General features: G+C 47.3%; 1 protein-coding gene across 2 annotated transcripts in view; it reads right to left on the bottom strand.

Moving 5' to 3' along the window:
• Nucleotides 1–4,189: 4,189 nt before the first annotated feature.
• GAB3 (GRB2 associated binding protein 3) overlaps nucleotides 4,190–15,007 on the bottom strand; it is a 98,959-nt gene continuing 88,141 nt past the window's right edge. For both annotated transcript variants that reach the window (XM_048514809.1, XM_048514810.1), the window contains exons 8-10: nucleotides 12,745–12,847; nucleotides 11,556–11,669; nucleotides 4,190–8,789 (exon numbers count right to left, since the gene is read on the bottom strand). In XM_048514809.1, coding sequence (XP_048370766.1) covers nucleotides 8,673–8,789; nucleotides 11,556–11,669; nucleotides 12,745–12,847 — 334 coding nt within the window. In that variant the 3' untranslated portion in view covers nucleotides 4,190–8,672. The remainder of the gene's footprint in view (nucleotides 8,790–11,555; nucleotides 11,670–12,744; nucleotides 12,848–15,007) is intronic.

Raw genomic sequence — 15,007 nt, 5'->3', positions numbered from 1 at the left:
ATTATTATTATTATTATTATTATTATTATTATTATTATTATTGATACAAAACAGTTACACACAGCAAGCAAGATCAATATGCTGGATTTTGTATTACATCACACGTCGGACACTTCCCAAGCATCTAGGACTGTGTGATGTATCGACGAATAATGCGTGCAGAGCCGAGTAGGGTGGCCTTTTGCAGCTGACATATGGTGATTATTATTATTATTATTATTATTAATTCAATTTCTATCCCCAAAGGGCTCCGGGCGGTGAACAACATAGGAAATATGATGAGACCCAGGTTAGTGTAGTGCTTCAGGCATCAGACTAGGACTTGGGAAACCCAGGTTAATATCCCTACTCACGAGGTGGAGACGTGCTGGATGACCATGAGCCACTCACACAATCTCAGCTCTGACCCAGGCTAGGAGCAGCAGTGGCGTAGGAGGTTAAGAGCTCGTGTATCTAATCTGGAGGAACCGGGTTTGATTCCCCGCTCTGCCGCCTGAGCTGTGGAGGCTGTAGAGGCTGGGAATCAAACCCGGTTCCTCCAGATTAGATACACGAGCTCTTGACCTTCTACGCCACTGCTGCTCCTGTTGTTAAAGGCATAGCTGCAGCTGAAAGCATTGTCAGGATAAAACTTGCTCTGTATTTTTGCATAGGGGCCTGAGGGTGAGGCAGGAATATTTGGGGCCAAAACAGAAGATCAGTTAAGATTCTAGTCCCCACAGTCCTGAAATGTAGGTGCTGCCTTTCAGAGAGAAATAAATCCCAGAATAAAAAAAAAACAAAACCCAATATAGATTGGATACTCAGCCTTGAAAAAAATCCAGCGCCCAGGATTTTCTTTCCAGTCCCGGTTTAATTGGACTCAGATTAATAATTCAAAAACAGAGTCCCTTTGCTTTCAGTGAATGACAACCCATTTCCACTGAGATGATCGCGCATACCTTTCCTCTTCAATATTTGGTTAAAAAGAAGCTGCCAGAGGTACAAAAAAAGCGAGATCCTGTTCTTTCCCCCGACTTCTCTGTCTCCAGATCAGCACATTCACGTCTTCTAATCTCCCGAGAGATTGTCAGCCATCCTCCACAGAGCCTCATTCCAATGCCAGTCTTGAACTTTACTTTGCCAACCAGATGTCAAACAGTGTTTACGTTCTCCGGTTTTCCACTTCAGTGTTGGCAAGCAGTTGATTCATGCTGGGCTAACTACGGTTGCCAACTCCAGGTTGGAAAATGCGATGAAGATTTGGGGATGGAGCCTCGGAGGGGTTTCGTGAATGGAGTCATCTCCTGCTGTTATACCAAGCAATGGAGGTTTAAAGGTAGACTGCCTCAGAACATGGAGGTTCTATGTATTCATCATTATTAATAGGCACTGATGGACTGGCCCACCCTGAATCTTTTCAGTCCTTTCTAAAAACAATGTATGGGAATGCCCATCCTCACATCTTGTGGCAGTGAGTTTGATAAGCACTTTTTAAAAAGCCCAACCGGATGCTGAAGTCCTGACCCAATACTCTAACCCTGACATCCCAACCTTTTTGGAATTCTGACATAAGGGGTGGACAGAAAGTTATGGACCCTCAAAGCGGTAGCCCCCGCCTTCTATTAAAAATGCACCCCCTACAGGCCGGAAAAGGGAAAAAAACACTTAAAAGTGCCAAAAAATGCGAATGAATCTGAGGATTTGGCTAATTTGGCCACACCGATAATTATACAGCCAAATCAAGCCTGAAAGTACCGCTGCTAAAAGCGAGGTCTGATCAAAATAAAAGATCTTGAACCCAGGACTTAATACTGGAGTTTCTGGTATGCATCATGGAGACCTGGGTGGGAAAATATTTTTTTTCAATATTGCTCAAGTTTAGTTTCAGTGTCTGATTTCCACATAGCAATGGCAGGAAATTTACTTGGCCTATTTGATTGTGCCTCAGGCATGTAACATATGGGCAAATATTGGGAGAATTTGGAAGGGTTCTTCAACTCCTGGGACACCGGGTGATACCTTCAGCTCAGCGTACAAACCCCCCTCTTTGAAAAGAATGCCAACTTATTACATTCAGCCAATAAGACCATTTCCTTTCAGCCACCACTGGAAAAATACTTCAAAATGGCAGAAGTCTTTCCTGAGCAGAAAACAAAAGAAATCAGACTTGTTGTACAAACTTTTGTGTGTGTGGTATATCCAGCTGAGCAAGGTAATACATTCAAGACACTGGCCAACTCTCCTGTCAGGCTGTATCATTTCAGACAGGAATTAATTTAAAAAGTAATAACCTTCCACATATGAAACTAGCCTGTCAGGAAGAATCCTCAGCTGGCTTTGTTTCCTGGCCACCTGCAATACTGCTTTGCAGTTTGGTTCTTAGAATAAAAGATGCTTTAAAGTGTACAGACCAGCAGTGGCGTACTGGTTAAGAGCAGGCGCATTATAATCTGGAGGAACCGGGTTTGATTCCCCGCTCTGCCGCCTGAGCTGTGGAGGCTTCTCTGGGGAATTCAGATTAGCTTGTGCACTCCCACACACGCCAGCTGGGTGACCTTGGGCTAGTCACAGCTTCTCGGAGCTCTCTCAGCCCCACCCACCTCACGGGGTGTTTGTTGTGAGGGGGGAAGGGCAAGGAGATTGTAAGCCCCTTTGAGTCTCCTGCAGGAGAGAAAGGGGGGGACATAAATCCAAACTCTTCAAACTCTAGTTGCTTTAGATGATGTTCAGGTGTTTGCGGCGTTTATTTTGAATGATTTCTACAGCAACAGGTTGATGTTCTTTATTGTCTCTTTGACAGAGAACGCTTTCCATGGCACGTAGATAAGTAACATCTTAATTCAGTCTCTCTTAAAAGGGCAAGGTATTTTCTCTCTCTCTCCCAAGCAGCAGGTAACCTTAATCATGTGAAGTAACAGGGGCAATGCAAGAGTGCCTCTGAACATCAGCAGAATGCCTTTGTCAGTGAACCATCGCCATCAGCCATGACATCTGGACTGAGGTGAGCATTTTGATGGAGGATAGGGTGACCAGATTGAGCAATGAAGTAGAAGCCCTTTGGCCGCCTGCAGTTTGACTGAAGTTGACCCCAGGAATGGCAGCAAACTCTGAAACCAGATTGGCAAGACAGCCTCTCCTTTGTGTCTCTCTCTCCAGCTGGTGTTTCTGCAGCCCAGAGGTTATGAAGAAAGCCTTCTTGAGGCCTAACCAACCCCTGAGGATTGGGATGACAACAGTGAACGGACTCCAACGTCGTGTACTTTTCCCCATGGTATTTGGACTCTATGGCTCATTCCGCACATACAGAATAATGCACTTTCAAACTGCTTTCAGTGCTCTTTGAAGCTGTGCGGAATAGCAAAATCCACTTGCAAACAGTTGTGAAAGTGGTTTGAAAACGCATTATTTTGTGTGTGCAGAAGGGGCCTTAGTTGCAGGACAGTTTGGTCTGTTTGTGATATATATTGTGCTCTCAGCAAAGGTCAAACGCCAAGTGTGAAATGCCAGGACCTGAATCAAGATGCTACTTCTAACCCAACAGGACCCACTTTTTAGAAACTTTGACAGAAATTTGATTGGAGACCTAGTGTGGTATAGAGGTGAGAATATTGGGCTAATATCTGGGAGACCCAGGTTTGAATCCTCACTGTACTATAGAAGGTCATTGAGTGACCTTGAGCCAGTCACTCTTCTCAGTCTAACCTACCTCGCAGGGTGGTTGTTGTGAGGATAAAATGGAGGAGAATGAGGGAGGCTGCTTTGGAGAGGAAGACAGAGAAGAAATTAATTAAATAATAGGCTGTTTCTTTACATGGTGTATCGCACCATAACCTTTTGTCGATGTCAACTAATTCTCCCATGCTTCTGATTGTTTCTTCCTTCATTATTATTTACTGCACTTTTGCTAGCCTTCTCCACTGGAGAGGCTAGAACCTCCGATTTTTCTCACTATCCCTTTTGCGTAACAACCCAAGTCTGATTTACAACTCATACATCATTTAAGATGCCGGCCCTCTCTCCCACTCTTCCCTTTCTCGCCCTCCCCTTCTACAATTTTCTGGATGAAAATGAGGGAAATTATTTCCTTGCTTTCCATTGCATCTGAGGAAGCGAGGTCTGAATCACAAAGGCTTATGCTGGAACAAGATCTGGTTTAGTCTTTACCGTGTCCCTGGACTTCTATTTTGTGAAGCTCAAGAAAGACACCCTTTAGCATTTGGCTTTATTAGAAAAAAGGAACATAACTTTATGTGCACACAATATGTACAATGACTGTTACGACAAAAGAAGATGATGGTGTATTCCCCCAGTGCCCCCCCCCCCAACACAACCATGTGATACCTTTGTTAACACAAAGGAAAGTTCGCCTTAATGCTCATTCAAGGCATTCTCTTTGCCAAGTGTCACTCTCTTGTTCAGGGGTGTGAATAAATGGCTCCTTCCCCCCTTTCCCTTCTCCAAGCAGGTATCATAGATTTGGAGGACTTAAAATGCCAGAGGGACATCAGGGGGGAAAGATAGCCCAGACTGACCCTGAGAGAGGGGTGGGGCCTGGGAACTGATAAAACTGCTGACCCACTGAAGGAAGCAGATGCACAAATCTGGGCTCTGGAGAGAGCAGCCATTTTGGGACCATGTGACTGCCCAGGGAGCTGACCCAGCCTTCCAGGTAATGGGAACTCTGTGAGGGTTGTAACCTTCTAAGCTTAAGAGCCTACCCTATTGTAACAGCGAGTAGGCCAAGTATAGAGAAAGGGATAGAAGAATTGCACTTATATCTCATTTGTGTTGGAAATCCTTGTTCAATCTGGTGCAGTACTAAAACATACTTGTAACCATTCTATTTTCAATAAATACTTTTGAACCTTAGATGTGGGGAACAGTCCTCTGTACCACCCAGGCTCCCACCGTTGTGGATGGGCGATTGGAACTGGAGAGCACCAGGAGGAAGGCTGGAAGTTGGCAAGCAGCTGTTCCTCCGGGGCCTCCAGTCTGCCCCGTGGAACCCAGGAGAGGGGAAACAAGGGAAACTGAGGCTTGGTCTCAGATTTGGAAAGGAGACTGAGGAGTATTCAGGATGTCCTGAAGACTATGGCTAACCCTCAAATGATCAGGTGGTGGCAGTGGTTTACCCAGAGGGAGAAAGCAAGCCTTTTCCAGGAAAAGGCGGCAACCCCTGGTAGAGGCTTGGGGTGGAATAGAGCCTGTTGAGCAAAGCGGGCCCATTCCATCACAGGGGGCTGGTGGTTGGGGTCTTTTGGGGAGGGGTCTTTTTTGGGGGTATTTCTTCTGGAAGTTCTCCTGTGGCTTCAACGGGCACGTGACCCAAAACCTCAGCCATTGAACCTTTTCCAGAATGGAAATGATGGGGAAAACTTCATGAGGCTAAATGCTGGTCTCCCCCAAACAAGGACCATGACTGGCAAACCCCCGAAATGTGGCAACTTGACCAAACATTTTTTTTGCAATTTTATCAACATCCACCCCTCGTCTACTTTTTGAGGGAAACCTGAGAATGTCTGCAAAGCAGAAAACTAGAGAGTGGCATGTCTATAACTACTGGCTTGATCACAAATAGCATCTGAGGGGGTTTAAATACTGGACCTCTTGACCATTTAATACAATTACAAACACGCAGAGACACAGAAGGTGGGGATGACCGAAGTAACTTGGGGTGGACATTGTTTTGAAGGACACTGACAAATCAAGGATTCTTCGAAGGACACGCCAAGACCTCTTGCTTGGCTGCTAAGGATGCTGGACTGGAACCCTGTGATTGTGCATCTGTCAGAGGACACAGAACAGTTGCCCACAATAGCAGGTGCCAGATCTGAGATTGCAAAGACATGTAGCGTTCAACTACCCATTTAGGAAACACTGGTTTTTTTCTCTATTTTCAACACTGGGTTTTTTCTCTATTTTCTCTATTTTCAAGCAGAACCTCCAAGATTGCTTTATCAAAGAGGAGGAAGTTTAGGGAAACTAACTTTTTACTCCCTGGGCATTTTCTTGCAGGAAAAAGCAATTTTCAGTCTTCTTTTCCCCCTCGCTGGAGTCACTTACATTTTTCTCCTAGTGGACATGAATTCAGGTTGGAGGGTTTCTGCTAGTAGGAGAAGGATGTGCTAAAGTGTCCCTACACATTCTAGCCCTCGAATCCCAGAGACTGCATTTGCAAATCCTTCTTTAAAAGTCGCAATATGTAATCGAGCTTTTACGGGCCCTATTCTCTCGAGGACACCGTTTGCTGAGCAACGTTTGGAAACGGAGCGCGAACAATTTGTAGGGGCTTACACCATAGTGAAACAGCCTGTCCTATTTGAAGGAGAGACCACAGAAGACACAACAAAACAGATACCCTATCCTGCCACGCCCCAGTGATACACAACGCAGGGTGCCAAAATCAACAGGCAAGGATGCCGCTGGACCACTGCGTCTGAGTTCACAAGGGAAAGCTTGTGGCCAAGTCCATCCAAATGAATATGGCTTTCAATAAAGGCTGAAGTTTGGGCAGATCTTACTTGCAAATTCTGCCCTCAACTGATGGAACAGGCGCAAAGAACATAAAATCCAACTTCTACTGCCGATGTCCAAGTCAGTGGGCCGAACTGTTGGTTTGGTGCAGGTGTTCTTTAAGGGGTGACTCCAGTGGCGGGATTCAATAATTTAACAACCGGTTCCGGTGGTGAGACTCAAATAATTTAACAACTGGTTGTTTGCAATCACCGTTTTAACGACCGGTTCTGCCGAAGTGGTGCGAACCGGCTGAATCCCACTGCTGGGTGACTCTCTTACTAGATGATTATTAGAAGTAGCAATTGTTGGGGGCTGTCCCCCAAATTGATCTGTAAGAGCAGCTTCCTCTGCAAACAGCCGAAGGGGAACCTTTCTCAGCTTGCAGGGGAGCAACACTTGCTAATGGCTACAGACCCAGCCATTGTGTGCCAGTAAAAACTAGCACAAGTGGAAGACGCAACTGGAACACAGAGCCCACAGCTTCCTTGCATCAACTCTCCTTCAGTGCTCTAACGAACTCTTGGTCGATCAACGAGACATTTCAACCATACTACATTCTCCAGACAATCTTATGAGTTGAACTACTAGAAATGTGTCCTTTGCGCAGGCGCCTGGATCTAAGCTTATCAGTTGTTGCTCTTTATCCCCGTGTTCCGGCACTGCTCCTACATAGTAGGTAGAAATTTAACAGGCCGCAGGTTTCCCAAGTGTTAAGGTGCATTGGCAAATGAATGCTTTACCAACTGGATTGGGAGCTGACGCACAGCTATGGCCAACACGAGAGTCCTGCCACAAAAAGAAAGGCGCCAAACCAAATCTGGGCAAGCTCAACGACCGGCCACAATTTCAGCCGGGGCTGCTGGAAACAAGAATGTCCGGACCAGGTGAATCGATGATGCAAGACCCAGAACAAACCCAACAAACTGCTAACCACCATCCATATGTATATTTTTTGCCGTTAAGTCACAGATGACTTATTGTGACCCCCACAGGATTTTCAAAGCAAGAGATGTTCAGAGGTGGTTTGCCTCAGAATCGGTACCCTGGTATTTCCTGGAGGACGCCCGTCTAAAAACTCTGCTCAGCTATCAAGATGGGGTAGGTAGGGGCATCCAGGTCAGGGCATCCATACATTAGGGATATCCAAGTGAGGCCCTGTTTTATTTTATTAAAAGAAGGCTAACTGTGAAATAAAATAACTGAGTGCTTAAAGGCCCGAATAAGGCTCGTTCCAGTCATTCCGCAGCATTTAAGAGCTCCTCAAACTGCATCCCGGAGTGGTTTCGTTGACTGGGATCCAGAAACTGGGCTACAGCCTTCAGGTATCGCAATGGCATCGTTCTCCTCTGCAGCTCCGAGGAAGCTTTCTGATCCTCGGCTGATCGCTTGCAGCCTTGCGAATGTAGCGTTGCTGCTTCCCTGTATTTCTTTTGAACGCAAAGACTCAAGAGTCGGCGGGTGGGCAGCGGAAGGGTGCGTAGGCGACAGGTAACACAGCTTCATGTAGCACTGAGGCTTCAAACAACAAGCACCCGGTGTGACTGGGAAGGCGGCACAACAGTGTCTGGGAGCGTTTTGGGTGTTGCTGATCTGCGAAGATGATACTTGAGACAGATGAAGAGTCCGGTTTTCACCAGTTACAAAGTCCCGTCTATTTATACTTCCCTGGCAGGTAAATGAAAGTCAAGTATTGGATACCCAGAGAGGTTCCTCCCCAGAGGTCTTTTATACTGTTTCTCTAACGTTTAGCCCTTATTTCCCCAATACCTGTCAGTGTCAGATGCGACAGCAACAGCATCTGTTAAATTGTTTAGTATTTAAAAGCAAAAAAACACAGTAGTAATACGTCATTGCAGTGTTTGATTCGATGTGACTAGGCTTGCGTTCCCATTCATTGTTTGAAGAGGCCCAAACTCCGGTATGAAATGGTACCATGGCTAGTTTCTGGGCAGGGTTGTTCAAGATGAAGGCCGTTTTGACAGCCTTCAGATGAATCCTTTTTTAAAAGGACAGACCTGCTTCTTCCAAACCATCGTGCGTTCTGTTTCTTGACAGGAGTTCCTTTGCAGTCTCCCAGAATCCTCCACACTTCACTGTTGCAGCGGAATCATGAAACTTCCCGGATTTCAATGTGCAAAATTAAACCAAGCGAAAGACTGGCTTCCACACACCCGTCACACTTTGGACTGCCTTTCGTCCGTCCATTCCTGCTTAGTGCTCTGGAGCGCCTGAGTCTTCTGTTCATCCACCTGGACGTAATCCACTCTTTGTTCTTCAGAGAGAAAAGGTTTCTGCTCCCCGAAAAGACAACAGAACAAAACAGTGAGTGAAAACCCTAACAGGAACTGAGTGGAGCTTATACACCACCCCCACCCCCCGCCCCCGCACACACACAGGTCTTTCATTTTCACCTTGATGCTGAGAAAGGCACCAGCTGACAGGAGTATCCCTCAGCTTAATCTCCCATCTGTCACTCTGTCACTCAGCCCAAAACAGACCAGGAAGAACTGGGAAAGCGGCTATGAAAGGAGCTGGGAAAGCAGCTATGAAGTGGGCCTTTCCCCACTTACCTTAAGTCCTGCGCTACTCTCCTCAAGTAGCGCGGGGTCCCCTGGCACTCCCCACAACAGGGGCGGCGACAGCGCAGCCGCCCCGACGCTGCCGCTGTCGCGCCCCCTCAGCGCGCGGCATCCCTGGCGCTCTTGTAAACGGCGCCTTTTGATGACCCCACGCAGAGTGCGGGGTCGTGGGGATGCCGCGCACTGAGAGCAGCGTGCAGCATAGGGGGATCGTGGAGAGTGGGGAAACGCCCAGTATTCTCTTGGGGGCAGAAACGCACATTAGGCGGATTTGGGAATTTTTCTTTAACCAGTTGTTTTATTTTACACAGCACAGCTGCTAGGGATGGGGTTTAAAGAGAAAGACAAGAATGGGGAGGCGGGAGCAGAGACTATTACTCCCCAGCCCATTTTCACACCGAAAATCCCTCCCCGCCCCACCCCATGTGCACATATTGCCTTTGGTCTTGTGAGGAAAACATAGAAGCACCAATCAAGCCAAACCCTATGTTATAAAGTCCTCGTATCACTCACAGATCCTGCTGACGGACACGTAGTATGAGTTCTATGCTTGGAAGTTCATGTCCAAACATGGGGGCCCGTGGGGACCAATTTGCATTGACACCATAGCACTGGTGGGGGAGGGGAACTGCTCCTTCCTTCCTGCACCAGTTTTCAAACCTGAAATGAGCCATATTTGCCCTAAGAAACTTAAGTATAACTGATGACTTATGTGCAAGTTTCCTGAAAAGGGCAAATTGCCATTTCACGTTCAGAAGACAGTGTGGTGGGGGGGGGGGAAGAAGTCCTTCTCTGCAAGTCCTGAGTTGAACTGAGTTGCCCTTCTCTGCAAGTCCCGAGTTGTTTGTCAGTACATAAGAACATAAGAACTAGCCTGCTGGATCAGACCAGAGTCCATCTAGTCCAGCACTCTGCTACTCACAGTGGCCTACCAGGTGCCTTTGGGAGCTCACATGCAGGATGTGAAAGCAATGGCCTTGCTGCTGCTGCTCCTGAGCACCTGGTCTGCTAAGGCATTTGCAATCTCAGATCAAGGAGGATCAAGATTGGTAGCCATAGATTGACTTCTCCTCCATCAATCTGTCCAAGCCCTTTTTAAAGCTATCCAGGTTAGTGGCCATCACCACCTCCTGTGGCAGGATATTCCAAACGCCAATCACACGTTGCGTGAAGAAGTGTTTCCTTTTATTAGTCCTAATTCTTCCCCCCAGCATTTTCAATGTATGCCCCCTGGTTCTAGTATTGTGAGAAAGAGAGAAAAATTTCTCTCTGTCGACATTTTCTACCCCATGCATAATTTTATAGACTTCAATCATATCCCCCCTCAGATGTCTCCTCTCCAACCTGTAGGGCTAATGACAGTTATGAGAATTTTGTACTGTGGGATTAGGCCTTCAGCTCAGGACCAAACTAGCTCATGAGGACACCATCATATCTAGATGGTCCCAGTGGGAAGGAGAAATAAAGGGTGCACCAGTCACAACACAGGAGATAAAAAATAAGGCCCAGGCCGATTGTGCAAAATAAGCTAGAAATATATATTTTTATTAATTGGCTGTTGTGGGTTTTCTGGGCTGCGCGGCCATGGTCTGGTAGTTTTTGCTCCTAATGTTTCACCCGCCTCTACATCTGGCAAAAACTACCAGACCATGGCCACCCAGCTCAGAAAACCCACAATGGTCAGTTCATTGCAGCCGCGAAAGCCTTCGACAATATATTTTATTACTCAGTTAAAATCCCCCAAATTCCCTATGCGTTTGTCAAAATGCTTCAAGGGATTCTGGAATAGAAATGTAGTAATGTATAACTATTTTTTTATAAACTCAGTAATGCAACTGCAAATTTCCTACAGGCATTGACAGAACACCCAATATGTAATTCTGCCCTCAGAGATAGATTAAACCAGTGGTGGGATCCAACAATTCTAGTAACAGGTTCCCATGGTGGTGGGATTCAAACTGTGGTGTAGTACCAATGGGGCTGGGCAGGGCACAACGGGGGCGTGGCCAGGCATTCCAGGGGCAGGGCATTCCTGGGCGGGGCTGTTGCAAGGATGCAGCCGCTGCACCAGTCCTTGGGCGGGAAATGAATGCACGCAGACGCAGGCTGCCACGCACGCCGGTGCACCTCCTGCTAGACTGCTTCAAGTTCTGCGCGCTACTGCTGAGAGGAGGGGCGTAACTAAGGCAAAAGTCATGTGGCAAAATCACCAATTAGTAACCCACTCTCGGCACACACAAATAATTAGTAACCTACTCTCGGGAACCTGCGAGAACCTGCTGGATCCCACCTCTGGATTAATCTCAGTAAGAGGCAAGACCAGCATTGTTTTTTATCTTGAGGAGTCGTCTTGAAATATTTTCTCCAGGCCTGAATTTAAAATCAAAACGAAGGGGAAGCCATGTGTTACAATTAGATACCAAACTTCACTGCCTCTCACTGATGACAGGGGGCAGCAGACCATTGAGTCAATTTTACCTTTTGCACAGGTGACGGAGATGCAGAATTAAAATCCAATGCTAAATAATCAAGGCTGAACTTCTTTGGCCACTGGAAAGCCCCATTACATGGAGAGGTTGCCTGCCGGTGCTCCTGTTGGGGAACCAGAGTCAACAACCATCATAAATAACAGAAATTCCTCAAGTGCCTAAAATCGTTGAGCGCTGCAGCAGAGATGTTAACGAAGACAAAAGGGATGAACGCCCCTCCTAGCCAGATTACTCAGAAAATAAAAATAATGCAGAAATAAAGAAGGAGAGAGGGAGAAATAGGAGAGTAAAAAGGCTAAGAAAATGAGACGATGGCACGGGTCCAGGAGGGGACCTGGTCATCTGCCATCTGGCTAATGGGCGGATGAGCCCCCGGAGGACAATGCCAGCCTCCCGAATGTACCTCGCCAAGCTATCCTCAGAGTGGCTCGGACGGAGACCCAGCCTTGCTTTTAGTAGCAAACCATGACGTGCCACTGAACGTGATTTACAAAAAAAGTGTTACTAAAGTGTTACATGCAGGGAGCTTCTGCAAATCAGCCCTTTCCTTCCTTGCCCCTGCCCCTTTTGCTGGATCCACCACAAAGATTCAGGAGCAAAGCTTCCCAAATGCCCCCCCGGCATCCTCCCCTCCCCAGACTCTTCTCCAGCCCTGGCCCCCCACTCCACACGTGTGATGGCAGGGCGACGGGCTCAGCAGCTTGGCTCACGCCACGGCAGCTTCCCTTGGCCTAAATCCAGCCACCGTTCTCTCAGCTTGTGCTCCTTCCCTAACCTCCCCTGGAAGAAAGCCTGTCCTGTGTAGCACCTGCCCCAAACCAGGAGGGAGAAGAAGGGGAAAGCCTATTCAGTGTGTTGGCGTGTTCCTGGGAGATTCTGTAGAGGCCTTGTCTAAAATGGCAACCCTGCCTCTCACGGGTTGCCTTGTCAACATGCCCAATCCTTGTGATTGCTTGGGAAACGGCCACTGGCATTTGCATAAACAGCTGAGGCCTCGCAAAGGGGGGGGGGAGGACTTCCCTTATCGCCCCGTAAATCGGGCCTTGTGTTATTCACCCCCTTTCCCCCCCTTTCACGAGGGCAAAGGGAAGGCCTGTCGCACGTTTCGGACTCCGGAGCCTTCCGCTCACGTGATTCGGCACAACAGAAGAGAGGAGAGCCATAGAGAAAATTATTACCATTTGAATGTAGCTTTCTTCCTCTTCCCCGGAAATTGAACTGGCGAAGACCCGGGCGGAATTAATGCCATCTCTTTCTGGAGAGATAAAGCTTGTTTGATTGCTGGTGGGGGGAAGAAAGGGAAAAAAAATAAATAAATAAAAAGAAACCAGACACACAAACAGAGACGCAGTCAAGGAAGAGTTTCCGCAGATGCACTGAAGCTGAGCCAAAGTCTGACACGGGCTGCGTGGGGAATAGGCCCAACCCAAGCCCAGCTCTATTAGGGCAGCTCTCCGAACTACAAAGTAGGCTATGTTCTCATCAACGTCACCTCGGTGGATTATTCATTTCTGCTATTGAAGCTGACAGGGTTTTTTTTAAAAAAAATGCCAGCCGTGGCATGCGAAGAAAGCAGGCAGGCAACAAAGACCTGTCAGGTAAATGGAGGCAGACACGGATCACATCTGGGGCCTGCGCTCCCTTGCTTGTACGGCCACCGACATTTTGAAGACGAGAATGAATTAATCCGCTCTGGCAGCTGCGTGCGCTGCGCTTGCAGCGCCCTGTGAAAAGAGGCATTTGGCACATGGGAAAGGTCTGCCACGTGGCTGTTTTGAAGGGGAGAAGGAATAGTTGCCAAGTCGATTGCCAGAGAGCAACCGCATCCTCTCTTTCAAACATCCTTGGGCCACCCCTTGAAGACTGTTCAAAAATTTCCACTGGGGCAAAGAACGGCAGCGAGACTGTGAGGGCCATACGAGGCTAAGAGCGTTCGGTCAATGTTGGAAAGGCAACTGCAGCTGCCAATTAGCTGGGTGCAATTGAAAGGGCTAATTGAACCTCTTTCGAAAAGTCACCTAGGCCTGAAATAGTTAAAAGACCCCTCACAGCCATATGAGTCTGCTTGTCAGTTAAAACCTTCTTTCAAAACTTGCACTCTCAGAGGTAAGGGGAGCTACAAAAGGCAGGGTCTTCTCTGTGCTGGCACCATTTACTTCAGAACTCCCTGCCTTTACCCCTGCCCAGTGCCAAGCTTCCACAGTTTAAGGTGGAATTAGGACTAATAAAAGGAAACACTTCTTCACACAACGTGTGATTGGTGTTTGGAATATGCTGCCACAGGAGGTGGTGATGGCCACTAACCTGGATAGCTTTAAAAGGGGCTTGGACAGATTTCTGGAGGAGAAGTCGATCTATAGCTACCAATCTTGGTCCTCCTTGATCTCAGATTGCAAATGCCTTAGCAGACCGGGTGCTCAGGAGCAGCAGCAGCAGAAGGCCATTGCTTTTACATCCTGCAGGTGAGCTCCCAAAGGCACCTGGTGGGCCACTGCGAGTAGCAGAGTGCTGGACTAGATGGACTCTGGTCTGATCCAGCAGGCTAGTTCTTATGTTCTTAAGGTGCCAAGTGAAATGCCCCTTTCTACAAGTTGTTGGTTGATTTTTTAAAAAAAATGTTTACGGTTCTCCTCTTCTTTAACTGCTCTGGCTGTTAGAAGAAATAAAACCTATGCTTTGGAAAACTTGGTTTTACTCCAATGGGTTTTTAGGAGAGGGTTCAAAAGAAGGCTGCTTTTAGAGTTGTATCGCTACTTAATCATTTCATTGGAAGCTGAAAATATTCTAAACAAAAAACCCCCACTGCAAAACTACTGCAGAGGAAAACCAGATAGTGAGAAATAACAAACGTTCTTCAGCGAGCCCTTTTCCAAATGAATTAGAAAGCACTTCTGGTTTTATAAAATGCATGCACATGGGTGCCCCACCCCCACCCCACATACACATATCTGATTGAGGTCTGTACCCAAAACTGCTAATGTGTACAAGAAAAACTTTCCTCGCTGTGGCTTATGGCAGCCAAGTACACGTGACAATTTCCTGCGGCTACCATACTACAGAAACAGAATATATCCGACTCTTCTCAGAAGTCTTGAATAGGGAGCAGCAGTGGCGTAGGAGGTTAAGAGCTCGTGTATCTAATCTGGAGGAACCGGGTTTGATTCCCCGCTCTGCCGCCTGAGCTGTGGAGGCTTATCTGGGGAATTCAGATTAGCCTGTACACTCCCACACACACCAGCTGGGGTGACCTTGGGCTAGCCAGTCATACAGCTCTTGAGCCTCTCTCAGTCTCCCACCCCCCACCTCACAGGGTGTTTGTTGTGAGGGGGAAAGGCAAGGAGATTGTAAGCCCCTTTGAGTTTCCTACAGGAGAGAAAGGGGGGATATAAATCCAAACTCTTCTTCTTCTTCTTGAAACAAACAGGACGACTGAACCATGAT

The sequence above is a fragment of the Sphaerodactylus townsendi genome, linkage group LG13, assembly GCF_021028975.2.
Source record: "Sphaerodactylus townsendi isolate TG3544 linkage group LG13, MPM_Stown_v2.3, whole genome shotgun sequence".
NCBI lineage: Eukaryota > Metazoa > Chordata > Lepidosauria > Squamata > Sphaerodactylidae > Sphaerodactylus > Sphaerodactylus townsendi.
The sequence above is the reverse complement of the archived record's forward strand: the minus strand, read 5'-3'. Positions and strand labels throughout refer to the sequence as shown.